Raw genomic sequence first — 27,703 nt, forward strand, 5'->3', positions numbered from 1 at the left:
TTTTCCCTAAATAAAATGATATCCCTAATTGTTTTTGGATTTTAGAGATTTTGATCATCTTTATCTAAATTAAATATATTTTTAATATTTTTACAAACTCATTATGGAGAAAAGTATGGATGTCTAAAATTCGAGCTTAATCGGATATATAAAAGAAAAATAATATATTTAAATTATAATAGGAAAAAGTATATAATAATAATATTTACCTTTGGTGCAAGGTAGTCACAACTAATATTGACCATTGGATGTAAAATTGGATGGTTGTATGTAGTTCATTGACCAAGCTCAAAGTTAAAAAGAGATTTTCTCGAACATTGTGACATACCTAAGCTATCAAATTTCATATCAAATGGTTACAAGTAACTGTGACCTCCCTATACCAAAGCTAAATGGTCGCATTGTATACAATCCTTTATAATAGTTGCTATAAAAAAAATGGGACGTAAGTGTAAGACATAAAATATAGGGAACTATTTTTAATTTTTTTATGTTAATTTCAGTTATTTTTTAGTAAAAAATATAAAAATAAAAAATTGATGGGAACAGAGTAAATTGGAGGTCTCAGACGTAGATCGGTTACCCACCTATTCATGTTAGCTCGCTATTTTTTGAAACACTGGTATGATCCATATACCCATAAGAAAGTTTTGCCTTGAATAGTAAGGGATGGAAGGGAAAGAAACAAAGAATGTCACCTCCTGCTTGGGTGATATCTGGCGGGTCTTACTCTCTACATCCTATGAATAGGGTGGCCACACTTATGATCATAGATTTCCCATGGATGCAAGCTTAAATAGTTAATTACGAGCGCTTACAAGGATCTGTCAACCAGGACAGAAAAAATATACCACAAAAACTAGATCTCAAGAGCTCATATTCTCGGGAATGGGGTCGAGGCATCAGTGGTTAGGGGGTACATGCCTCAACACAATGTCCTAGACTTCATTTCCACCATAAACACTTCATAAAACAAGCTCCAATTTTCGCTCTCAGACAAGATTATAGCGATAAAAGGCTTAGACAAGGAGGGGCCTCTGATCTATCTCAAATTTACAAGGTTCTAACTTTTTGTAGTATTTACCTACAATTTATATAGCCCAAAATACTTGTACATCAATCTTCTTGTTAATTTTGGTATGACTAAGGCTGTCCTAGAGTCAATTAGGGTTGATAGAAAACACAGTTGATGGCATTTTTCATGCAAAGACTTCTAAGATAATAAGGTCTCAAAATTGAGTCCATGGGATATTAGTTTCTCTTCTACTAATGAGGAAACCTTTGTTATGGGATTCAATCAATAACTATAGTTGCATTAACAAGACTTTGGACTCACATTCCCAATCCATGTTCCCAATTAGGCTAACAACCATGGACCATCATTATACCAAATAAAACACATTACTGAAAAGGAAAATTATTAAAAGTTCCTATTTTTTAACATAAAAAATATTAAGTTGCTGATAGGCACATAAAACTTAGTTCATTTTAGTACATCTAATGCTAGATAGAGACCAAGAATTCTCTAGGATGAGGAATCTTAGGATTAAAACCAAGTGCCCAAATGACTTGTATGTCTTCAGCTTATGCTCAAGTCTTCTTTAATTTCTAGTAATTAGTCATCTACTTGAGCTAAGACTATTTTTTTTTTCACTAAACGTGAATCAATTCCTAAATTTCTGCAATTCCCACATGAGGATAGAGTCTAGATGAAATTCTTAGAGTTAAGGTTTGAAGACATGGCTCAGACTTGGGACTCGGCAGAGTCTAGAGTCTGAGTTGTCTATCCAGACTCAATTGAGTCTTACAAACTTGGCTGAGTCAAAGACTTCCACTTTATTTATTATTTACCAGCCAAAATTGTCAAAGAGTTCAACTTTATTCATTATTTACCAGTCAGAATTCCGGTATTTATGTGAGTTTAAAACAGATAATTTTGGAATTTATGCTCTAGGGTGTTTTTAAATCTTTTGGTTTGTTTCCTTCCTCTGTGCCATATGGTCATGTGGTTAGGGTGAAAATGGGGTTAGGTCGACCCGAATGGGTCTGGACCCGACCGGACCAATGACCACCCCTTATTGTGAAATCGAAAACCCAGCCTACGTATATGTCTAAAATCAGATCGGCTTGTCAAAGACTGAATCATAGGGACACTGTTAGAAGAGTGTCTCAACCTTTTTGTTAGCATTAAGATTTTTGCGAAAGCTTAAAAATGCCTAAAGAATTCCTATGCAGGTTATTCTCAAGCTACAGAGTTTTTTCAACTTACTTGGCAACTCCAACTTTGCAAAAAACAGGAATTCGACCCTAATAGAATACATGCATAGATTCAAAAGTATCCGTGATGATTTGGCCCTATCAAAATACATACACATATTCAAATGTATCTATAATGGTTTAATGAGAGAGAGAGAGAGAGAGGTGTAGTTGGTAGAAAGTGGAAAAGTGAAGAGAGAGGAAATGGGATAAATATCAGTTATGTTTAATTTAGACCAAATTTGGTTTTATGGATGAAAGGTTAAAATCATACCTTTCACATACCAAAAGAAAAAAGAAAAAAAAGAAGAAAACAAGAAACAAAGATTGGAAGATATATATATATTTTTTTGTTTTCTTTAGTAGTTTTAATAACGAATGAATACCGGACTTAAGAATAAAATCAAGACATCACATTGTGTCTTCCCACTACTTTGACCGCCTAACCTTTAGCTGAGGGTAGTTGGTCTACTATAAATTACTATGAGAAGGGCTCCATGGGGTTTTAGTGGACCCAAAGGTTTACTTAGCCAATGAATATATAGAGCAGGGTTTTCATTAATTTCCCTAATATCTATTAGTAAACTTCATTATAATCTTTAGTTGGTTCCCAATGGAGAATTTTTCCTTTGTTTTTTTTTTGCCCCAAGTCAGATAACCAATTTCAAGACAAAAATTGAAATTACAGATTTTTACTAAACAAATTGAATCCATATGGCCATATAAAATGAGAGGGAATACAACAAAAAAAAAAAAAAAAAAAATTATAAACAATCCTAACATAAGATTATCTATTACTATGCTTTTAGCTAAGTAACTAATTGCTGTTTTGATGAAGAGCTAGTACAAAAGGTAACCTGAGTGCTCTGTGCTCCCAAGATCTGCACTCAAGGAAGGGCTACCCTTGACCCTAGGGAATGGGCTCCAGTCATCGGCCATATGGCTATTATGGGTCCCTTGGGACCCACCCAATTCTCTCATTTCCCTGTTTTCCTTCTTCCATTCCTTTATGTTGAACCATTGCATCACTAACAACATGGATAAGCCTATAAACACTGAGGCCATGCCCCCACCTCCCAACACAACGATGACCACATAAAGCCATCTCATGCTCCGATCGTGTGGCAACACGACCCACGTTGCGGCCACATAGGCAATGGCCGTGAATGACACAGCTGCCCACATGGCCTTGTGAGTCAGCACTAGCAGGCTCTTCAGGGCACTGCGCCTAAAGGGTATAACACTAACTAAGACAACCACAATTCCTAAGGAAGTGAATAGGGCAACATGGTTGCTCACCATGAACACCTTGAAGGCTAGGGTTCTTGCCATCACGGCTTTTCCGGCAGGGGTGGCTCCTTTTGTCCCTTCCTGTTGGACTCCTCCAGGGGGGCTAATTCCCGCGGTGAATGTAACAGTGGCAATTAGCACTGCCACCACAGTGATTGTGTTCCGGGCATTCCTTAGTCCCTCGATGTGGTACTCTACATGGTGCGGGTTCTTCGGATGCCTCCGTGCCAATGGGGATGCTGTTCTGGGGGCCTCCGAGGGAAGCTTGGCTGCAGCATGGTGGATGGCTTCTGCAAGGTGCTCCTGGACTTCTGGGGGTGTTGGAGGTAGGTTCTCTCCAGTCTTGCCACCGGCGCTACGCAGGGTTTCTCCGATTTGGAGGGCACTAGAGTTGCTATTATCATGCTCAACGACATCCAGGGCGGTGAACCCCTTGTTGTTCAATGCATTCAGATTGATGCTGGTGTGCTGGATGATATATTTTACGGCCTGTAACCAAGAATCCATGGAAAAGGAACTTTAGGGTTCCATTTTGCATGTCGAAATCCTTTAAATACGCACACTTGAGCAATTCAGATTTATGTGTCTCAAATGTATTAGTATGTGCAATATTTGACTTCATAGATGCTTCATCTGTAGGCATATGTGTGTACAAGGAAATTTAGACTGCTTGAACAGAATAAACAGTAAATTAAAAGATCCTTACAAAAGAAAAAAACATTGTAGGTTATGGAAAGAAGAGAAAAGTACTGTGATATATCAGGTTTTTAAGGTCATTAAATATAGCAAAGCATGTATTATTTACTGGTATGTATACAATAAACTTCTCCATTTAACATGAAAAAAACAAAACTTGTTTTATCTCTTGCCTAGAAAATATAAATTATACTGATGAGAAGAATTACAAGCGACCAAGAGTTAGTCGACTAGGCTAGTCAATATAAGACATATGAGCTTAAAAGAAAAATAATAAGACAAACAAATTAGATGAAATAATTTTATAGAAACTTTTGGATTTTTTTTTTTTTTTTTGGACTGAAACTTTTGAAAAATGTTCACAAGAACAAAGCAAAAGTTCATTTGTTAAAATATATGGAGGCAATATGTCTTGATTCGCAGCATGAGAGACAATTGTATGCATGTGTGTGTGTGTTCGCTTTTGCGGCATTGTGAAATAAAACATAACTACATCTAGTAGCATCTGTGCATAGCATAGCTAGACACTCACATTATTGAGTTTTCCGGCAGTAGCGAGATGCAAAATGCTGTTGCCATTAATATCAGGCAAGTTCACGAGATCGGTGATATCAAGCTTCTCCACCAAGTACTTGAGAGCCAGGAATTGATTGTTCTTCACACTAAGGTGGAGGATACTCTCACCATGATTAGTAAGCTTATGAGCACAGTCAAGATTAGTTGATAAGATCTCATCTAACACTGAAACACGCCCTTTAGCAGCTGCAGCATGGAGAGGGTTTCTTCCAAATTTGTCCTTGAAAAAGCAGAGATCTGGATTCTCCCTTATGAGCTCTCTGCTTATCTCTACGTGCCCTTTGCTTGAAGCAATGTGAAGGGGTGAATTCCCTTCATTGTCTACAACCCAGGCAAAATCAGGCCGGATTTTGATAATTTCTCGGACCACATCTACATCATAAAACAAATTCATGAAAAATATCAATGGAAGGTATGCAAGTATAATTTGTTTTGACTAGATTATATTATTCTACAAGGATTGAAAGGTAGTATGGTCGGGAAAGCCCTTATTGTTAAGGGATTGTATGCTATGAGAGTATTTATATTTGGTACAAAGAGGTCCAAATCACTTTTAGGGCATGTTTGGTTCGTACATAAATATTTTTCTAAAAATATTTTTTTGTGAAAATTGTGTTTCATATGTTTGTGTGGTACGTAATACATATGCAAATAAATCCCATAGTAAAACATTTTACCATGAAATGATCTAATTCATGGTAAAATAAAATCTCACCTCTTGAGGTGGGGAAGCATTTCCCGTGTTTTTATTTTTACATGCGGACCAACTATTCACTATATAGAATTTATAATATAATACATTATATCATATTTTATTTGTATATTGAATAGTATATTAAAATTATAAAATGTATTTTAATGATATATAATATATAATAATTAACACCTTATATAAATACTATATTACTTTATGTTATACTATATTATATAACATTAAATAATATATTAGTATAATATAAAATTATAACAATATACATAATAATATTATGAGAAATAATCCTATAGGACCCTCTCCTAACCATGTGTGTAAGACCTCAAATGATCACCATTAAATTTGGCACAGATCTATAGAAAAGTCAAGTCCCGCACCCACATGATAACTCTTACATCCATATGATGACTTTTCTAGAGATGCGTGCCAACTTTAATGGTGATCTTTTGGGGTCCTACACACATGGGTGGGGGAGGGTCTTATAAGACCATTACTCTAATATTATTATTGTAATATAATATATAATATTATTATAATATAATATTATACTATAAATTAGTTTATATATTAAATTATATTAGTATATGTTATATTATATTTATGTATTTATACTTATATTTATATTTGTACTATTATATATGTTACATATGTATATTTATTTTATTAATATAATTTGTATTATATAATATAATATATAATATAATTATATATTACATTGTGTTATGTGTATTATATACTTATATTTATATTATTAATATATTTTTATTATGTAATATATAATATATATTATTATATTGTATATTACATATATATTTATTTTATTAATGTAAATTGTATTATATAATATGTAATATATATATATATATATATATATATATATATATATATATATATATATATATATATATATATATATATATATATATATAAATGTGAATACTATTTAAATAGTATTTAATTAAATATAACTATATAATTTAGTTATAATATTTAACATATATAGATTTACTACATTTACAAAATATATTTCAAATAGCAAATAAGTTACCAAACATATGTAATTTATTACACAATTTTTTTTCAACGTAGTAACAAATGTGCTGAAAAGAAAGTTCACAAAAGTTTTTCTTGCAAAGTGTTTACATATGTATACGCACTAACTAAATGCATCTTTAGCCATGGATGTGAAATCATCACTCAATTTCAAATCCAACAACCAATGATGATGGTGATCTCTTTGTATCAAAAGTAAATGGTCTTATCGTAAATATGTTTTGTTGCTTATTATAGAAATGCATATAATGAGGCTATTTACTTTTGGTACAAAAATGCCACAACTACTATCGATCATTAAATGCGAAATCAAGTAGTTAGGTATATGTGTCATTGATTAGGCATAATGTTCAAAATAAAATTTTTCAAAATACTGACACATATCAATTCATTAAATATTAAATTTAATGATTAAAAATGATTGTGAACTCCTTGTATAAAAAATAAGTGTTCGTATCTCGTTTTAAGTGATAATTCATTAGGGCATAAAAAGTTTACTAAACTACTTATATGGCGGTTAAAATGTAGAATAAGACGGTGTCAGAAAGCGTTTGGGCTTGTGACACCGTTTGGACTTCAAAAGGTCAATGGGACACTCCTGACCGACCGATTTCATATATAGCAATTAAAGGACACCGTGACTTGACCTTATTAATCTAGTTAATACGCCAGACGATTTAGTGCTCCCTTGGAGCAAATTATCCATTTGTTCCCTTGGACAAATCAAGCTAGGGGTATTTTGAGGACCCCAAATCTTGGGAATGTATCCTCTCCACCCTAGCCAAGTTTACCTTTATTGATTTTTCTTTTATAGTAATTTAGTGTTTCTTTGAAAATTTTTATCATATGTTAGTGCTATACCGGGCTACAAGGGTTTCTAGCTCACATTTAGGCAAAAGTCCTAACTCCTAAGGTAAATTAGTTTCTAATGATATACTGACACATTCAATTTGCGAGGGAATTCAAAGTTTTGAATCTTGTCTCTCACAATCATAAATAACAAATTTAATACCTATACCTATACCAACAATAATAACACAATAGCATAATAAATATGTACAGGTTTTATATTCTTTTATTGCCGGCCTATAATTAGGTCGGTTTTCTTAGATATGCATTTGTATCTGTACGTGAATGATTCACATAGAATATGCTATGCCAAAAGATTTCATGCTCCCGATGGAGCACAACCAATTTACTTCATTGGGCAAAACCCAAGAGTATTTTTAGGATCACAGATTTTAGGGATATAATCTCTTCAACCCAAGCGCTATACTCAAATGTGAAAAATTTCCCATTTGTATTGCACTCTCCATAGGTTTGAAAAAAATAATGCCTCAAGATCGAATAGATACTTTCCAATTTTTGAAGGGTGAAATCTAAGCATCAGAAAACTTAAAATTCAAAATTTTTCTTTTGAATATAATTATCAATTGAATTTTAGGTGGTTCCTGAAATTTCAGATCACACCCAAATTAGTCTTCTGCTTGAGGGAGTCAGGAGCATAGTTCATACGCTCACATGCATTTATAGAGCTCTATATTATTAATGAAATTTGATTAAACCTTAACTAGCATTGCTATAGCTTAGTCAAAGCTACTAAGGTTCTTTAATAGTGGAGCATGCAATTTTTATATGAAGCCTTGACATATAATATGGTCTTCTAGCCTTCCTGTGTGAGAAAAGGAGAGGAAATTGGTGAGCATTGAATGGGACAATGACAGTCAACCTAACCATGAAACCAAAAGGGTCAAACTTGGAGGGCGCCCCAGACAAACTATCAGAACAGTAAGAGAGAAAACTACCCGGTGATTCCATGACTCGGAACCACCGGAAGCCGAGGACTTTCCTCCCTAATCGAAGTTAAAATGCGAGATTTTAAGTCATTTTAAATTAAAAAAAAAAGAAAAAAGAGGACGTATATGGACATGCTTGTCTTTGTGAAGAAACTGAGAAGTCATGTGTACCTGTGTGCCCTCCTGCAACAGCTGCATGTAGAGAAGTGGAGGGCTTCCCCAGCTCTGTGATGAGTAGCCAAGGGATTTCCAAGAGATACTTCACCACACTCAAGTGACCACGTCGACAAGCGAGCTTCAGACAACTCTCGTCTTCCCGATTGAGCTTATAAGCAACTGTGCTCTCCATCTCCAAGAGCAGGGCCACAACCTCTGCATGTCCCTCCCTAGAGGCTTCGTGCACCGGCGTCTCAAGTCTATGATTCTCTAATGACACCATTTGAGGCTTAAACCCAACAATCTCTTTCACGAAATTGATCTGTCCGAACCTAGCCGCCAGGTGCAGAGCCGTGTCCCTAGCCGGCTCGGTCACTTGGTCTAGTATTGACTCATCCTCCTGCACTAGCTCAAGCAAGAGGGCAACATTGCCCACTATAGAAGCCACATAAAGCCTCTTATCCATGCCTCAACCACTCTTCTGTCAAAGAAGTATAAAAGTAGTGCATTAGAGGGTGGCTGGGGGGCCTTATAAGAGTGAAGGCGGTGCCCCAAATTTCAACTTTTGTAGTCGCCATGAAGCTTCTTTGTAATGAGAAATAGTTTCTAAATGAGAGAAGAAATAACGCACCAAGCCGTGTGGGCCTCTTCAAAGTGAGATTGTAAAGCATGAGGTGAAACGGAGGATTTTATTTGGAAATTACATGGTAGTCCCTCTAGTTAAGAAGAAACCCAAAGCATTTAGATAAAGGGTGTGGTTTCCACAAGGTTGCAACCTTAAACAATCTAATTAAGGCGCACCTTCAAATTTGATCATAACATATAATTTTGATGTAAAATATTTTTAAGATTATCTCAAAGTCTATTTTCATATCTAATTATAAAATTTTAAACTCCAAAATGGTTAAAATCAAGTAGATCTATAAACATATGAAAATTTTAAAAATGAATGGTCTAGATAATGTGTTGTAAGACGCACTATTTTTGGGACTCAAATTTTTTTGTTTATTCATAATCATACATCTTGACGTCGATATGCTCAATTAGAGGGTTTTTCAACATTAAAATAATATTTTATGATGGATTTTTTAGGTGCATCCGTAGTTCTACATTTGAAGGTTGCAACCTTATATAAACTTTTTCCTTAGATAAATGCCAAAGGCACAATTTCAACCTTAGGTTAATGAAGTAATTCCATAGTAACTTAGAGTACTGAAATTTTGTAGATTTACTTGTAGGGGGTTAAGAGTTAGAATTCAAGATGGACAATATCTTACTTGGATACGAGTGTCAAAAAAACCAATTTGAAAATTGTCTTTTCAAACACAATATGTCCATTCAGTGTTTTGCCCCTGTCACAGACATAGCATATCCATGATGGTTTTGCCTAAAAACTGCCACGGATCTACGGGAGCCGTGGCGATCCTCCCATATTTGACCCATATTTTTTGTGTGAAAAAAATCCCGTCACGAACTTGCTATGTCTGTGACAGACCGCCACGGACATACTAAGTCTGTGACTGTCATTAATCTACGCCTTCCAAAAAAATCAGACGGCGATGAGCTTATGGGCGAAAATACTATTCATTTTCTCCCATAAACGTTTTGTAGTCTCTTCCTCTATATATATATATATATATATATATATAGGTGTAAAGGTTTGAAAAAAAAAAAGAAAAAATAGAAATTAAGGGAAAAGCTTTCATGACATTTTATACAAACATCATATGTTCACAAATGTAGGGAATTACCATGACAAGTAAATCTTCACGATTGGAGGGTAGTTTGGGAATATTATCTCTACCTTAAGCTTTGTAGGCATTTTGAGTGTGAAAGCAATCAAGAGTTGGGAAGCTGGGTCCCTCGGCATGGCGAAAATGAAAGGTATTTTGTAATTGTACCGTTCAATGCATGAGGCACATCCTCACGTCATTGCTACGTGGCTTTGTGGCATTGTCCATTTCTTTGAGATGGACGGCTAGGCTATAAGTATTAAGTTTCTAAAAATAAATCCGAACCTTTCATCTTTCAGGATCGTAGGTTTTTCAGTTATATAATCTAATGAAATAAATACTTTATGGGTTGTGAAAGTATTAAATATTCGTGAAAGTCATCAAAGGGAAGTCAAGCAAGAAAAGAATCGTTGATAGGCCCACTACTGAACATAAAAATTGTAGTGGTTAGGACAAAGAATGCCCTTTAATATGAGGGGGGCAACCGTATGGGGTAATGCTGGTCTGAGGGACATGGAAAGTCGCCCCAGTCCGGGTTAAAGGGACCCTAGCTCAAGCCCAGCCCTACTATTGGACTATGTGGCTCAGCCTGGCCTTGTTAATGGGAAGGGCAGAATGAGCAAGTGATACCATTTTTGTTTGAATTTCATAAAAAAACAAAACGATATACGTACATATATGGTTTGAGGGGTTTTATTACCATTCGATAATATTTTTTTTATAAATAATGAGGACCACCCCTATCTTGTAGCTCATTTTTTTGCCTAAATCACCGTCTCACAATAATAAGAGGGCCTCTTCTTTAATACGCCATGTACTATCACGCGTGAGTTTATTTATGCACATAAAAGTGTTTTTATTTTATTGAGCGACATATGATGCTAATGGAGGACAAAGTTGCACATTTGACCTGCGCTGGCTCGGCCCAACTTAAGTACAGGTCCTTGATTCCATGCTCGAACCCTGCCCTCATGCCAAATATAGTGGCGCGGGACCAGACCAGGCTGTTCCAAACTGGGACCACCATGCTCTCCCTGCCGACACATTGCTACTCATATCTATTAAATGATAAATAATAACAGTTGCAAACTAGTATAGCAATTAGTATGTGAGGCAGTACGCAGCCCGTGCAATGGAAGAGCAAGATGAGAGAGACCTTAGTTTGGTGATGAAGAAAATTCTGAAAAATAGGAATAAATAAATTATAATAGCCTAAGTTTTAATCGCAAGATCTCATTGTCCCTTTAAAATAAGCTTCCGTGGTAAATAAGCCTTTGTTTCCAACACGTTTCTCACTCTATGGATCCCATTACCGACACGAGTATTGGTGTCTAACAAGTTTCAGAGGTGTCTGTTACTTTGGTCTAAAAAACTGCTAGAGCTCGACACATTTGCGTGATTATATTTCTCTTTTATAATTAAAATACTATGTTTAATAGAGGTCACAGTAGTGACACGCCAGAAAGTTTATTGAAAATGGGGAAATTTATAAAACAATTCATGTTTTGTTTTAGATTTTAAAAATAGTTTACTTTTATTTCTTTTTTATATATCGAATCACGCTCAAATTTGACTATTTATACTTCTCACCATCACACACCGACAAAAAATATTAAATATAATAAATAACTTAAATACCTCTATGGTATTTAGGGAAATTTTGATAAATTTTATTTATTTTAAATTATTTTTTATAGATATGTGATGGTGACATCTATAAAAATAGCAAATTTGAGATTAATGCAATGGCTTGAGAAAAAGATAAGATTAAAATAATGTATAATTTCAGAAAGTAGGACTTGAGTATAAAATATAAAATATATGAGACTATTTTTGAAGAATAAGTATACAATGAGACCATTTACTTATGGTGTAAATAGGTCATAATCGCTCTTATCAAATGAATTTCAAATCGGGTGATTGTGAGTTTTTTATTGACTAAGTTCAAAATTCAAAAAAAATTTCTCGACTCTATGACACCGCTAACCAAAATATTTTTTTTTCCTATTAATTTCCCTTAAGAATTCCAATCCTAGGGCCACACAAGAATTGTTGACCAAAACTTAGTAGAGAGTTTACTTAAAATGCCTTTTTTTGGGCTAGGTGAGTTTATTAAAAAGCCTATTAAATATAGTACTTCTAGAGCTTTCTTTGACTAGTACTCCTAGAGTATATGCAAAAGATAGCGACTATTCTTACGCTCAAGCAATGGAAGGGGTTCACGTAACAAGCGAAGTTTCAAGGAAATCTCCACTCAATATACAAGGAAAATATTTAAAGTACCACTAAATTGACCAGAGCATTGAAAATATTTTGCTAACATGGTCAGTTCAACCAGTATTTCAAGAAAGTTGTTATTTTAAAAGGATACTAAAAAGAAAAAGTTTATATAAGGATCCAGCCTTATAATGTAGAACTATAGATGCACCTCAAAAATACATCGGAAAATGTAGTTTTAATGTTGAAAAACCCTTTTATTGATCATCTCGAGATCGAGATGTATGACCCTGAAAAGTAAAAGGACTTTAAGTCTTAGAAATAGTGCATTTTACAATATATTATCTACACTGTCCATTTTCAAGATTTTCAGATGTTTATAGATCTATTTTATTTTAACCATTTTTTAAATTTAAAATTTTATAATTAGATATAAAAATAGATTTTGAGATAATTCTAAAACCATTTTACATCACAGTTATATACCATGATAAAATTTGAAGATGCACCTTACCTCTACAGCTATGGATGCATCCGTATGCCAACTGCACCTTTACTAAAATAATCAGAGCATTGAAAAAATTTTGTTAAGATGGTCAATTCAAATAGTTTATCAAGAAAGTTGTTATTTTGAAAGGATTACTTCACTCAATTACCTTTTTAAATTTTAAAATTTTGAACAAGCTAAGGTATTTTGTATTAGTAACTCCATTTTTTCTCTCTTAATGAATTATTTAATATATCATTTACTTCATTTGGGTCCCCTTTGCCCCCAAGAACTTCCATCATTTATCCAACTTCTTTTAAGGTTCCTCGCAAGGGAGGGCACCAAAAAATGAATTCAACTTGAGAGGTTCCTCCTTGTTATAAGTTAAAGGGTGCGGTTTGTATAGAGCCTAGGCTCTAAACAATCAAATTAGAGCCTACCTCCAAATAGCATCAGGAAATGTTGTTTTAATATTGGAAATCTTTGTGATAGCTTTAAAATATATTTTCATATCTATTTGTGAGGTTCAAAGTTTCAAAAATAGTGTAGATCGACATATCTATGATATCTTGAAAATCTTGAAAATTGAAGGTCCAAAAATGCGTTACAAAATACATTATTTTCAAAACTTGTATTCTATTTTTTTCTCATGTCCATGCACCTTGAAGTCGAGATGATCAATTTAAAGATATTTGGGTATCAAAACAACCTCCTCTAATCAAATTTTTGAGGTAGCCTCAAATTTAATTGTTTAAAGCGTCGGCTTTATATAAACTTTTCCCTAAGTTAAAACCCGTTATAAGATTATCATAAGATTTTGGTGACGAACAAAGTATTGTCAACTCATTGAATTGTTGTAGTACTTTCATATCCTCTCCTATCTTCAAAGAGTAAAATTAAAATTCTATTTTCGGGAAAAATTGATTTATGAGAGATTTGGTATGAATATTTCTAATTTCGCCCATAAACCCGACTCTCTTTTTTCTTCTATGGTATTGTATGACACATTATTCTCTAAACATATGGGAGCATTATATTACACTGCTTTTTATTATAAAAAAAAAAAGAAAAAAAAGCTCATAATTGGGAAAACCTTCAAATCTAATTCCACCAATCATCATCTTTCATCTCTCATATTTTCTGGCTTCTTGGCATTGCTACTATGCATTGACCTGTTCGTACCAATATATCATAAACACATTTATATTGTACAGTTCAAAATTCTTTTACCCATTAAACTTCATTTTTAAATTTAGAATTAGCTATTTTGTCACTACGCGCTTTCCTTTAAGCACATACAACGATTGTTGAGAACTGAGACTCAATCGGTTACCCCTTGTTGAGTAAATATAGAGAGATACCCTTTAGGGAGTCATATTTTGCGAATCGCGACTAATTCGATTACGACTTGTTGTAATATGGCTTTGAGAAATGTAAATCAAATACATCAAAATCAACTTGTTTATCACTAGCAAATCAATATCAAGAAATCTTAATACTCAACATTGAATTTTAAAAATAAAGAAAATAAAAAGAGACAAATATATGCAATATAGAAAATTCCAAAAAATACCATGGCACATAAACACCACCAACATACAAACATATGTCGTTCACACTAATAGGGCTATATTAATGTGAAACTAGAAAGGATATGATTTCATTATAGTGGGAAAAATACAAGATTCATAAATTACCGCACAATTGGCAAAACACTGTCGATTCTCCTTTCCACTACCGTAACAAACAAAGGTTAAAAAAAAAAAAACGATCAATGACCTGGATGCAACTTCAAAAACCATACCGGATTAGTGAATCGGCGTGAATTAGCCAGATTGGTGGGTTTCAACCTAAAAAAGTACTAAAATTTCTTTAAAATCTAGTTTCTTATGTTTTTAAAGAAATTTGGGGTATTGCATTGTAGATTTTCATTATTTTATTGAAAATATGTAAATATTGAGAATCTGTTTCTTGCCTGAGTATTTGTTGACAACTAAATCCATTTCATAGTAAAAATGTAGTTTAAAATGCAACTCATTGCAATAAAATTGATCTCTCTGAATCAAGTTGTTTAGTTTTGTATTTTTATAATCTCTATTATAAAGTGTGTTGTAAAAGTTGAGGATATTGCCTCCTCATATTTTATTTTTTCCTTTTCTAAAAATTAATTTATTATATTACCCCAATTCAATATCAGTGATTGATGTCCACGCTCAATGAAGCTAATACACAATCTTCTATTCATTTTGCGGGTAACTCTTTGTCAACTCTAATTCCCATTTCTTACAACACCTGGGTAGTTGACACAAGAGCTTCTTAGGAGCTTCAGATCATATGATATTTGATCCTTCACTTTTTTACACATGCAAACCAACTTCTATGCTACACCCGTTACACTCCCAAATGATTCACATGCTGCAGTTACTCACATTGGATATGTTTATTTAACTCCTAATATTAAACTTCATCAAGTTCTTTGTATTTCTTCTTTTAGTTTTAATTTATTATCCATAAGTAAATTTACTGCCTCTTATGCCTATGCAGTGATATTCTCTTGTGATTCTTTATTTTTAGGACCTGTCCCAAAAGACGACGATTGGAGTAGCTAAGCAATATGGTGGTCTCTATTACTTCTAAGCTCCCATTGATTCCTCCATGGACCTCTCTTCCAACTTATCAGTTTTTGGTCTCAGGCACTAGCGCCTCAACCATGTTTCTTCACCACGTTTAAAATTATTAGCCAAGAATGTTGATGGTATTTCTAGTTTCAATTCTTAGCTTTATCTCCTCACATTCGACTTTTGATCTTTTACATTATGATATTTGGGGTGGCTACTCCAAAATTTCTTACTGTGGAGCTCGTTATTTTTTCACAATTGTTAATGATTTTTCATGATGTACCTAGATATTTCTTATGCGCACAAAATTTGAAACACAGTCTTTATTAAAATATTTTTTGGCTTTTGAAACTACCCAATTCAATTGCAAAATTAAACAAATTTGGACCAATAATGGCTCTGAATTTTTATCCACCAATATATGCCAAATTTTCAAGAACACAGAGTACTTCAACAACACATTTTTGTTGCCACTCAACAACAAAATGATGTTATTGAACGTAAACACCATCATATCCTTGAAATAGCATGAGCCTTGCTTTTCAAGGATATTTACCCCTCAATTTTTGGGGTGACTACATTCTTACAACCACATATTTAATAAATTAAATTCCAACATCCTTATTATCAAACAAATCCTTTTATAAAGTTCTTTCTAATAAACCTCCGACCCATACTCATTTGATGGTTCTACTATGCCACCACTATAGCTTCTAATTGAGATAATTTGATGTTCAGGCTCGAAAATATGTGTTTGTTGGATATCCTTATGACCAAAAAGGATATTGTGTTTTTGACTTGTAAACTCAAAATATTTTTATTAGTCGTGATGTTGTTTTTATGAAAACGGAACCTAGAAAGTATTTTTTTAGCTTATTTAACATAGGTCGTTCATTTTGATAAGATGCTTAGATCTAGGCTTTAGAAGGATTTTTCTTTTCCAATTTTTTTTAGATGGCTTTATTATGATTAGATAGACAATGTTAAAAACGAAAAAAATGATTTTGAGTTTGTAAAAGCTTCGATCTTGAACTAAATAAATAGTCTAGATTCTTTGTTGGAGGGGATTCATTTTGACTATATCTAAGGTCCAAATTAAAACTTTTTTCTTTTTGGGGATTGATTATTGAGATGAAGAGAGTGTGTGTGTGTGCAAAATTTCGGATCATACAAATACCCATAAACATGGTTTTCTAGAAGAGTGGTTGCAACATACTATGATACAATTGTTGCATGAAATCACTGTTATATATATATATATAACATAACATTTAAATATATATATTTTTTAGGATTGTTTATAATGAGTCCATTTATCTTTGGTACCGATAAGTCACAATTACTTACAACCATCCGATGTAAAATTTGTTAGTTTAGACGTGTCACAAAATTCAAAAAAAATTCTTTTAAATTTTGAGTTTGGTTAATGAAATAAATTCCACCACTCAATTTCACATCCACTTGTACCAAAAGTACATATTTTACCCTCATTATATACTTTTTCATATTTTTTTGGATTGTTTTTTTCGGGTCGGGTCCAACCGTTTTTTGGGGAGAGATGTTGTGAAATGGGACCACAGGTTTAGAGCCATGGACCGTAGCATATTGTTAACATTCAAAAAGTTCACCATTTAATGACACAGGACCACTCAATTCTCCCGTACCTATGAATAGATATTGGAGAGAGAAATTTGTACAAATGAATAGATTTTAGAGAGAGAATGGGTTTGTGGTATGGATAAGGGGAAGAAGAGCCACAAACACCCACAACTTTATCACACTGAATAGGCCACTTGAGCTCCACACACTGAGGTTGGTTTTCTCTCTCTTTTTTCTTTGTTAATGGGGATTCTACAGCTTAATTCTCTGCAATTTCCCCCTCTTTTTAGGAAAGACCATGATCATGGGATTCATAAAAATGCAGAAATAAGTAAGACTAAAAGAAGATTGTGTAATTCTAGAGTGAGAATCAGTGCGGTGGGAACAGTGCCTGATATCCAGCAAGTGGCGGTGCCTTCTGAGGAACCCCCTTCTGTTGATTTCGCTTTCGTTTCGGTATCATCTCTCTCTCATAGGAGAAACAAAATGTGGGTTCAATTTTGTTTCAGTTTCTTGAAAGGTCTTCCATTTTTATTGTACTTTGAAGTAGTGTGTATAGACTATAGAATAACAATAGCCAAAATTCTGTTTTATTTTTATTTTTGGATCAAATGATTGAAGATCCTTTATTTATTTATGGGAAAATGAATCCTGCCTTAGTTATTGCAAAATGCAGATGATTACATCTCTTCAATATGAAATACAAGCTTTTAATTTTAATTTTAAGCAGCTTTTTCCCCAGGGCTTAGGTCCTTTTCCTTATCATTTTCCTTAGTTTTACTCTCTTAGTTTTTTTGTCTTTTTTCGTTTAAAGAAATAAGTTTAGAATTGTCTCATTGCATTTTTAAACTGATCTGTCTAGTTCTCCAAGTGCTTCAGGTTCTTCATGCATCTATTGGGATATTGATAAAAATATTTTTTATTTAGGCGAAAAAATGATGAATATGATTTCTTTATTATTATAAAATTTTATTCATTTGTACAATTTGGGTATCTTAATGCCAGGGTTCAGGCCTTTTTATGTTTATTTACTTAAAATCAGTGTACAAGGATTAACCTCAGGCCATGTACTTTGCCCCTGTTCATCCCAGTTAATGATAAAGAAATAGAAAAGAGTAAAAAATTGTTAAAAAATATTTCAAAGTAGCAATTATAAAACAAGTGATAGGAATCATTAAAAGAATACATGATATCAAAATAATCTATAAAAGATGGATTATTTAAAAATTTGATTTATGCCAGGAATATTTCAGAAAAACAAAAGAAAAGGAAAAGGAAAACAAAAAGAAGGATCATGCGATGAGAAAAGTTCCGAAAGCATCTTAATAACCATCAAAATCATCTAAAAACATATTTCTAAATATTTTATATTTTTAACATTTTTATATTTTTTACAATTTTATTTTGACATGTGGCGAGTTGTCCCTGGAACTCGCCACAAGTCAATCTCAGCCATAAGCTGAGGCTGAGTTACTAGGCCGAGTCTAGGACTCGGCTGAGTCCGGCTACACTGCTGAAAATTATTGCAATGGGAATATTTGGGGTGTCTATGCTAACTTATATGAACAAATATATCGATCTTTAGATAGAAATATCCTGGGATTTCTTTCTTTGTGTGGTTAGATTATCATGGGCCTTACATAGCTTTTCGTTACCATAGGTCTATTTTTTCTTGGATTTTTTATATAATTTATGTATTTGGGACAATTTGCAGTCTCGATTGTTACCAGATGGAACCCCGGATGTGCACATTCGATCCTCGAAAGGTGGGCGCAAGCTCAGAAACATAATGAGGGAGGGACACATCGATCTCTATGGACCATATGTATGCATCCATCTGCGTATTGACAGTATCAGTCTTTGGTGTTTTTATAAATAATTCTTTCACTTAGTGTACTAATCGAGTGGAAAAGAGCGAACAAATGACAATGCGATTGATCAAATTTTAAAGAAAATGGGAAATAATGAGTTAATCTGCCTTTCGGTTGGTCCTTTCAGGGAAAATAAGGGTGTTTTTCAGTTGATCTTACAAGCAAATCTTTTTGCATTAAAATAATTGGTGATACTTGTAGTAACTTTTCCAAAGGAATTACAGGTTATGTAAATTGGGTCAAGGTGAGGTGTGGAATAATGGCACAACACTACATCAGCATAAATTCCAAAAAAACAAAAAGAATGTTTAGCAGGATTCAAAAAATAATCGCCAAAGAAGATGCATAAATTCGATGCATCTTTTAAGGAAAGAACTTCACGTTTGATTTTACTACTATAGTAGTAAAATCAGGTGATGTAAATTGGGTCAAGGTGAGGTGTGGAATAATGGCACAACCCTACATCAGCATAAACTCCAAAACAATCCAAAAAAAACAAAAAGAATGTTTAGCAGGATTCAAAACATAATCGCCAAAGAAGATACTTAAATTCGATGCATCTTTTAAGGAAAGAACTTCACATTTGACTTTACTACTGTTCGTTTATCTTACAGTTTCGTAATTTTAAGGTACCGCTGCAATTTATGTATGTATTAAGTTCTACACAAAACCAAATACTAAACATTCACATTTGAATTTGAGAATATGTATCATTCTTGGGCCCATCAGTAAAGCTCAGATCTATATGAGGTTCATTCATGTAGGTGCTAATCCAATTTTGTCTGAATATAAGTATCTAATCTCATGTGAAATCCCAATTGAACTTGTAAAAATAGTAATCTTCCTTGTTTCTATAGATGCATCAGCATTTGCAGGACTAATATGTATGGCGTTTTCACAGGACAAACCTCTGCTTAACTGTGCAGGGAGTGGCACATGTGGAACATGTATTGTGGAGGTACAAAGCCATTATATCTTCTTTTTCAAAAATCTATATTTTTTGTGCAAGTTTTAGCCTTTTGTGCATGACTACTTTATTCTTTGCTCATGTAAGAGACTAGAATTTGTTGTTCACAATTTTAAAAAGTCTCAAATGCTGCCTCACCATATTTATGTTTTGTCCAGTTTGTCATTCCCTTCTGTTGGTCTGTTATAGTTTGCCTCTTTGATATCTCTGCCTTCTTTGCTTTTATTTTTTGATACATTTCTTTCTTCTTCTTTTCTATTTTTTTTTATTTTTAATTTTTAAAATTTTTACTTTTTCTTTCTTCTACGATTTGGAACTAGAGCCACTAAATACATGCATTTTTGGTGAATTCCAGGTTGTTTCCGGAAAGGAACTTCTAAGTCCCCGTACAGATAAAGAGAAAGAAATTCTTAAGAAGGTAAAGGTTTAATTCATTACCTTCTCCTAGTGTAATTCTTGCCTTTTTAGCTTTGTCCACTTATTGATAAAACCTGATGTCATTGAAGTGAGTGGAGTTGCTCTAACAATTGAGATGGTTGTCTGCAATTTCGATAGGTAAAAGAGTTATTGTTCTTGATATTTCTTGTTTCATTTGTAAAACTGCAGAAACCCAAGACTTGGAGACTTGCATGTCAAACTGTTGTGGGGAACGGAGATTCTCGAGGCGAGGTTAGCAAGCCATTTCCACTTCTCATGCTTTAATGGAAGTTGTAGTTTTGAGCTTTAAACGGTTTTAGGTTTCGGCTCAGTATGTAAATCTTAGAGATTGAAGGAGATAACAGAGGCATAGTCTGGTTGAAGATTTTTTTTCCTATTTTTTTTCTTTCTGAATATTATATAATATTTCTTTTAGATCCCCTCGTCAAAAACAGAAAAAGCTAGACTCGATTACTCCAATGGATCTCCAAATCCAACCAGTTGAATTTGCTGTTATTGTTGAAATCAGAACAACAAATGTAGATGCTTTTTTTAACAAAATATAAAGAAGGCCTGAAAATGAAGTGAAATTTTTGTTCCTCACTAATGGGAAGGTCATTTATGGTTTTATATATGTACCGTTATCTTGTATAAATGAACTTCTTCCTGGGAGCCATTTATATGACCTTGTGTAAATGGAAAAGTCATTTATTTCTGTAAATCGCATTTTTAACATATACAACACATGCATGCTAAGAATAATAAATAGGCATTTGTTAGGAATGGATGCAAAGATTCTCCTATTTGTGTCCTGTTTCAAAGCCTGAATGCAAGTTTTTTATCCTCGTTAGGACGGCTATAAACTCTTTATATAAACTTAAGGGAACATTGAATTGAAAGCTTATAGAGGTATTGATCAAATGTAAAGCAAAGAAGAAAGTTAACAAAAGTCTGCTAAACCTGGGGGTTTCTTTTGTAGATTCCATTTCTTCCTTAACATTATGTGCCTAAACAAGCTTAATACATCAAACAACTGATTTTATTCAAAACTTATATTTGGGTGAATAACAAGGTGCTTGTGGTGTAATGTTCGAAATGGAGCAATGTTAATGAGTGGTTATGTTATCTCTACAATATGAATAGTATTTATATTCTTTATCTGCAATGCGGTTTATGCTTTTCTCCTTTCAGTCTGCTCTATACCTGCAATGTGTAGATGGTTACTTAGCATGTATATAGTATAAGCTTTTATATTTCACACGAGCATTTCTCTAGATCCTTATAGCCTAGGACCCCATTGTATAAACACTTCATAAACTAAAATTTTTCGTACATCTTTCTCCTGCTCTCCCCTTCATATTCTATTGCTCTCTCTCTCTCTGTCTCTCTCTCAAAGTTTTATGCCTCCCTTCCCTTTTTGGACTTTAGAGTATGCCTTTTGGGCATTTATCCTTGAGATTGTTTGCTGCTGAGTGCATTGCCAGTTTGCCTCAACTTGGACCATTCTCCAATGGTTCTCAAAGTACTGATCACTCGTGTCCCCCATTTGTATGGTTGCTTCATTGACTTCTATTTTTTGCAGGTTATCATCCAAACTTTACCTGAATGGAAGGCACATGATTGGCACTAGTTGAGTTATAATGTTCGGTTGGCATACTTCCTACAATAGATGCTCCTTGTACACATCAGTATCATGCGAAAGGTTCCCTCTTACTGTCGGACTCCTTGACGGTTGCAGGATCTATTCTCCTAAACTACCTATTAGAGGTAATTGTTCCTAAGCAACAATTTCTTGAAGGGGAAGTGTTTTCTGGGCTCACAAAATCCTGTGATTGTTTTAGGGAATGGAAAAGTTTTTAAATGATTCAGGGTCCATGTATTCCAATGTAAGGTTCCTCTTTTAGCTGCTAATGGTGATTGATCGGAAGTTAGCTGAAATGAATATGTTTGTAGTGTAATTTATCGATGATATATATATATATATCATAAGTTTTAGTCTTATAGAGCTGAAGGATTCCGAAGGGTTGCTTGGGGTGAGCTATGTCTAAGGATGGGATCTGGAGAAAAGGAAAAGGAATAGCATGATACTAAGTGAGAAAATTGATCTACCCATGCTTGGGTATTCAATCATTAACTAAACTTTTCGTCAAAAGTTTACAAATGAGATTTTATTTCATTCTCACTTCTGCATGTCGATCGATGCGTTCTTCACAATTGATACTTTAGGAAAAGATAAAACAAGTTTCTCGCCTCTTATTCTGCTGAGAAATCTTTGTAGCAAATGAACACTTCAAACACACTGTTAAAATGTGTAAGCTATTTATTTATGTTATTACAGATAAAACTATGGAGGGGCTGTGCCATTCCTTCGTTGCACTTATCAGTTCTATAACCTGTCTCCCATATAAATAACCGTTATCATGAAGCTCAATCTAATTACTGGATGTTTTCAATGTTAAATTGAGTGAGGTGGGTTCCCCCTAACAGTGTTTAAATTGTCAAAATGGCCTACTTTATTCCATCCTTCAATGGGACGATGACCACCCCATCATTGTTCCATTGTAAAATAGGCTTAGTGTTATATATATTGGTGTTAAAAAGCTCTACTCCAAAATTTTAGACGATGAGTTACCTTTCAAATATTTGAAATTATATGAATGTATTCTTTTTTGTCACTTAAAAAAGGGCATTAGATATATTTGTTAATCCCTCCAAGTTTGACACATTTATAGGTCTCTCTCTTAGTGGAAACTCTCATCCCTTCCTCTTTTATCTCTTTTCTCTGTCTCCCAGTGAGAGAACTTGCCTTCCTCTACTCATCTTCATATTTTGGATTTCTTTACTATCTTCCTCTCTTTTTCTCTCTTGTAGATTTTCTCCTTTATCTCCCTATCCTACCACTCTCCCATCCAGAAAGAGACTTCTTTACTATCAATTATGATCTAATGGCCTGGGTTTTTGAGCTGAGTGAGCATCAATAGAATTTGCAAAACATTATAGCTATGGTTGGTATATGGAAGAGAGGAGCCTAACAAGAAACAGAGGTGATGGAAGAGGGGAGCCCAAAAAGAAATAGGAAATCTATTTATGACTCATCCTATGTTGTTAGAGAGAGAGAGAGAGAGAGAGATCGACTTTGGGGGGGCGAAATAAAAAATATTTTTAAAACAATGCAATCAAAATAAAGTTATGAGTATTTTGATTATTTTTCTATTATTTTTATTTAGTTATATTTATGAATATACATATATACATGAATATCTTATTTAAATAAAAAATAAAAAATGAGATTAATTATTGTCCGTTGAATATAGCCTTATAAAACCTCAGCCAGTGCTTGTAACGGAGAGAGGGAGGGGTTGGCCTATTTAGGATATTTTTCCTTCTTGTGCCCGCCAAAAGATTTTGTGCTCTTACTGTATAATATTGTCTATTAGCGACTGATAGGTTAATAAGAAAAAAGTGAATCACCCTGTATCTCCCTAAGAAACCATTGCCTCAAAATTCACTAACGGCTGTTCAATTTATGGAGGGCATAATCTAGAGTTTAAAAAGATATAATATAAGGTTTTTATGCTTCTCCTACAGCATAGAAGTTCTATCTTCCCCCTACCATCTAGCCGTCCCATTTTGATCAAGAGAGCCACTAACCATTTGATCTTAGACCGACGTCTCAAAGTATTTTATTTTTAGTTTTTTTTTATACAAATTGTATGAATATGAAATCTTGTACGTGTCATCTTTTCATTAGGGCGCACCTATAAATAATATTAAAAATAATTTTTCGATAAAATATAATGACCAAAATACCCTTTGAATCTATCAAAGGTATTTTGGTCATTTTATTTTATTGAAAATATTGTTTTTACATGTGGCGCTATTGCGAGTTTAATAGAGAAATGGACGTCCAAAATTTGGTGTCAAAATAGTTTATAGAAAAAAAATTAAAAATTAAATAGTATAGAGACGTGACATTATGATTGGGACAATCTTAGCCCTCCATTCAAAATGGAGGGGTGGATAAGGGGGAGGATAAAACTTTTATGCTGTAGGGGAAGCATAGAAAGGTTGCCCCTAATCTAAGTGCTAAAGAACTTGAAATGTAACTTAATTGTAATATAATGGATTGTAGATTATGAGACTATTTATTTTTGACACAAGGAGGTTACAATTACTTTTAGTCATGGACGCGGTTAGCATACGGGCCAAGTCTGCACATGTAGAAATATGGGCCCCTTAATAAATCTATTTTTGAGATGGATTCTTGAACTTAATTTTTAAGTATATGTAATCTCTAACATGAAAAAGTAAATAAATTTTTAAAGCTAGAAATAATAATTCTATTAAGAAAATATTTGGACTGTTAATTTCAATTGTTTTTAGATTGACCACATATTTGCGTCAATCTTTAAGATGGATGTTTTATACACATTCTCAACCATCCAGTTTTAAATCTAACGTTGAATCATCGAGTGAAAGGCGCCATTCACAACACGCTTTCTTTCTCTTCTATATATTCATAGTAGGAAAGAACCCCTTTACAGTAAACTCTCTCTATTTCGAGTGAAGACCACAAAATTGGGTTACGTTGAGATAACCTGGTGTATCAGAGCAATATCTGTATATTAGCCAGCTTTCTTTTCCCTTAATCAGATTGATCTTTGTTTCTTATTGTGGACTCTTAATGTCATCGTGTACAATTCTATATAGGGAGTCATAAAAGGTCATAATAATAAAGATTAATTCTCTCTTAGTAGATGTAGGCCCAATTGGCCGCACCATGTAAATTCTTGCGTACTCATTTTCTCTCTTATGCTCTTAACATGGTATCAGAGCATGCCGATCCATCAGTAGTGATCCATTGCTCACTTGGGGGCCGGTTCATCTCTCTTGATCGTGGTCCATGTCTTGCGGGTTCGTCCATAATTGTGGAGTGAGTTGAAGCCATCCCAATCTCTCTCGTTCGTTTTTGCTTTGTTTGTAACCCCGTGACCTTGATGAATAAGGATTGGGTTCCTTTTTTTTTGCCATCGCATTCTATTTTTCCATAGTGGGGTGTCCTGGACTCAATTTTTGCAAACAGACGCTTGCAATATCTTCGCCATCTAAGCTTCTAGTAGTTGGTTTACATCATAATAATTGTCGGCTACGAGTTACTATTTCCCCTTACTTTGTTTGCAAAGTCTTCATCATTATAATTGCTTGCTAAATTTCCCACTCCTTGGTGCTTTCGTCCTTTTTCATCTTATGCAATTTAAGCTTAGCCTCCATTAGTTTTCATCCTCTAAATGTCCACAGCCCTTGAGAACTCCATTCTATGTTTTTATATGAGGACTTTAGAAGGCTAGTGAGCTTGTGAGAATACAAACCCATAAGCAATTTGCATGCCTTGTTTTGTTTGCAAAGTTGTTCCCTCTTTTGGTTTGCTTTTCCATGGGTAACTATAGCTTCAGCTTCTGATTTGGCGTGTTGGATACCCGGCCCTCTCTCTCCGGCCTTTCTTTTTCCAACACCCGGGGCTCTCTCTCCGGCCTTTCTTTTTCGAAGTCCGACTGCTGGTGGTCTCTTCTCTCATAAGTTTGCGGTGGAATCCTCAGATCATGTTATTTCAAGAAGGCAATATTTTTATTCAACGATTTGGTGGGCTATCGTGTGCACTTTTCAGCTTCAATAATTACAGGGTGTTGAACCTCTGGGTTTTTCAGATATTCTTTCTCGGTATTCTTTTTCAGCTTAGCTCGGTAAGGACTTTATTCGTTCCTTTTTATTTAACCATTGTATTTGTTCTCATGGCTAAAAACTCTAACAATACTGAGCCAAATCCCAACCTTCTAATAACCACTAAATTATTAAAAGGAGGGGTTAATTATATTTTTTGGGCAAACTCTGCCAAATTATTTATTAGTGGAAAAAGAAAATTAGGATACATAAATGGAACTAAAAAAGCCTCTCTAGGTATTGATCCAAAATATGAGGAGTGGGAAACCAATAATGATTTGGTAAAAAGTTGGCTTTTGAATTTTATAGATCGCAAAATTGCTTATGGATTTCAGTTTTGCTCCATGGCTGCTACTGTCTTGACTAAAGCCTAAACTATATATGGAGGTCTAAATAATGCCGCAAAAGTTTATCAAATTAAACAAGAAATTATGAATTTGAAGTTGTGTGATCAAACTTTTAGTGAGCTTATTGACGTTGTCTTCGGTATATTTGATCAATTGGATTATTATCTGCTCACCACTACTGATCTGAAAACACTTGAAACTAAAAAAGATCAAGAAAAGATATTTGCCTTGTTGTCTGTTCTAGGACCTGAACATGAGGCTTTGAGAAGCCAAATCTTATTGTCTAAAGAAATGCCTGACTTTGATTCTGTTTGCTCCATTATTAATAGAGAAGAATCTAAGCATCAGGCTATGATTGGAAATAATCAAAATCATCCAGAGCAATCTGACAGGTCGGCTCTTAAAAGTGAACTTGATCATAGCTATGGAAAAGCCTTTATCTCAAACATTAAACTCGGGCATAATCGTGGCAAAAACCATGGTACTAGCAGACCTTACTGTCTTGAATGTAAGAAGGAAGACCATTCTATAGAAAATTACTAGAAATTTCACCCTGAAAAAAGGAGAGAAAAATGCAAGGAAAAATAAAAACTCTGCTCAAATAACCAACAATGATGTTCATCAAACTCTTGAGAAGTTAGCCCAAATGTTCTAGAATTTCACAAAACTTCGATTGCTTCCAACTCTGATACTCCTAACCATGAACCAGGTAAATTCATTTCTTTTTTTTCCAATCACCAACATCATGTGTTATTGATTCTGGAGCTACTGACCATATGATTGGGACTCCTAATCTACTTTTAAATCTTGATAAAAATACAAAAGGGAATCCTGTCATAATAGCAGATGGAACTCTCAATCTTGTTGAAGGAAATGGAAAAACCAAAGTTTTTAGTAGCTCATCTTCCTCTGATGTTCTTTGTTTACCTTCTTTTTCATCTAATATGTTATCGGTTAGTAAAATCACCCAAAGTCACAACTGTGATGTAATCGTTTATCCTTCAAATGTGTTGTTCTAGGACTGGGTCACGGGGAGGAAGATTGGTGAGGGGAAGTTGGTTCATGGGTTTTACATTTTGGATTATACCACAAAAGCCCTTGTCACTTCTAAAGAGAAGTAGGTAACACATAGTAAAAAATGACATATGAGATTCGGTCATCCCTCTGAGAAAATTCTTTGTTATGTTTTTTCTT

The 27,703-nt window shown here is 34.0% G+C and overlaps 2 protein-coding genes across 5 annotated transcripts; one reads left to right on the forward strand and one right to left on the reverse strand.

The window, feature by feature from the left end:
- Nucleotides 1–2,945: 2,945 nt before the first annotated feature.
- Nucleotides 2,946–9,010, reverse strand: LOC18426726 (uncharacterized). The gene is made up of 3 exons (XM_006833368.4): nt 8,551–9,010; nt 4,775–5,190; nt 2,946–4,035 (listed from the first exon to the last, which is right to left on the reverse strand). Exons 1-3 carry the CDS (start codon nt 8,999–9,001, stop codon nt 3,097–3,099), a joined length of 1,806 nt encoding a protein of 601 aa, XP_006833431.1. The 5' UTR covers nt 9,002–9,010; the 3' UTR covers nt 2,946–3,096.
- An 8,242-nt stretch (nt 9,011–17,252) lies between these two features.
- On the forward strand, nt 17,253–22,445 carry LOC18426727 (photosynthetic NDH subunit of subcomplex B 3, chloroplastic). 4 transcript variants are annotated; one of them, XM_088866770.1, is made up of 7 exons: nt 17,253–17,402; nt 17,515–17,677; nt 18,904–19,014; nt 19,962–20,018; nt 20,383–20,445; nt 20,634–20,696; nt 22,027–22,445. In XM_088866770.1, exons 3-7 carry the CDS (start codon nt 18,979–18,981, stop codon nt 22,072–22,074), a joined length of 267 nt encoding a protein of 88 aa, XP_088722896.1. In that variant the 5' UTR covers nt 17,253–17,402; nt 17,515–17,677; nt 18,904–18,978; the 3' UTR covers nt 22,075–22,445. The 4 variants fall into 4 exon arrangements, with proteins under 4 accessions (XP_088722896.1, XP_088722894.1, XP_006833432.1 ...); XM_088866768.1 differs by having other exon boundaries at nt 17,515–17,645; XM_006833369.4 differs by having other exon boundaries at nt 17,253–17,645.
- Nucleotides 22,446–27,703: the final 5,258 nt, after the last annotated feature.

The sequence above is a fragment of the Amborella trichopoda genome, chromosome 5 (assembly GCF_054954075.1).
Source record: "Amborella trichopoda isolate Santa Cruz 75 chromosome 5, AtrichopodaSantaCruz75HAP2 v2.0, whole genome shotgun sequence".
Lineage (NCBI taxonomy): Eukaryota > Viridiplantae > Streptophyta > Magnoliopsida > Amborellales > Amborellaceae > Amborella > Amborella trichopoda.

Excerpts from the sequence above, each read along its gene's own strand:
- LOC18426726 (XM_006833368.4), bottom strand. The coding sequence starts at position 9,001 with ATGGATAAGAGGCTTTATGTGGCTTCTATAGTGGGCAATGTTGCCCTC. Across the intron at positions 5,191-8,550 it reads TGTTGCAGGAGGGCACACAG|ATGTGGTCCGAGAAATTATC; the intron begins GTACACATGACT and ends TTTATGATGTAG. Across the intron at positions 4,036-4,774 it reads CTGCCGGAAAACTCAATAAT|GCCGTAAAATATATCATCCA; the intron begins GTGAGTGTCTAG and ends TCTTGGTTACAG.
- LOC18426727 (XM_006833369.4), top strand. The coding sequence starts at position 17,433 with ATGGGGATTCTACAGCTTAATTCTCTGCAATTTCCCCCTCTTTTTAGG. Across the intron at positions 20,446-20,633 it reads AGAAAGAAATTCTTAAGAAG|AAACCCAAGACTTGGAGACT; the intron begins GTAAAGGTTTAA and ends GTAAAACTGCAG. Across the intron at positions 20,697-22,026 it reads ACGGAGATTCTCGAGGCGAG|GTTATCATCCAAACTTTACC; the intron begins GTTAGCAAGCCA and ends TATTTTTTGCAG.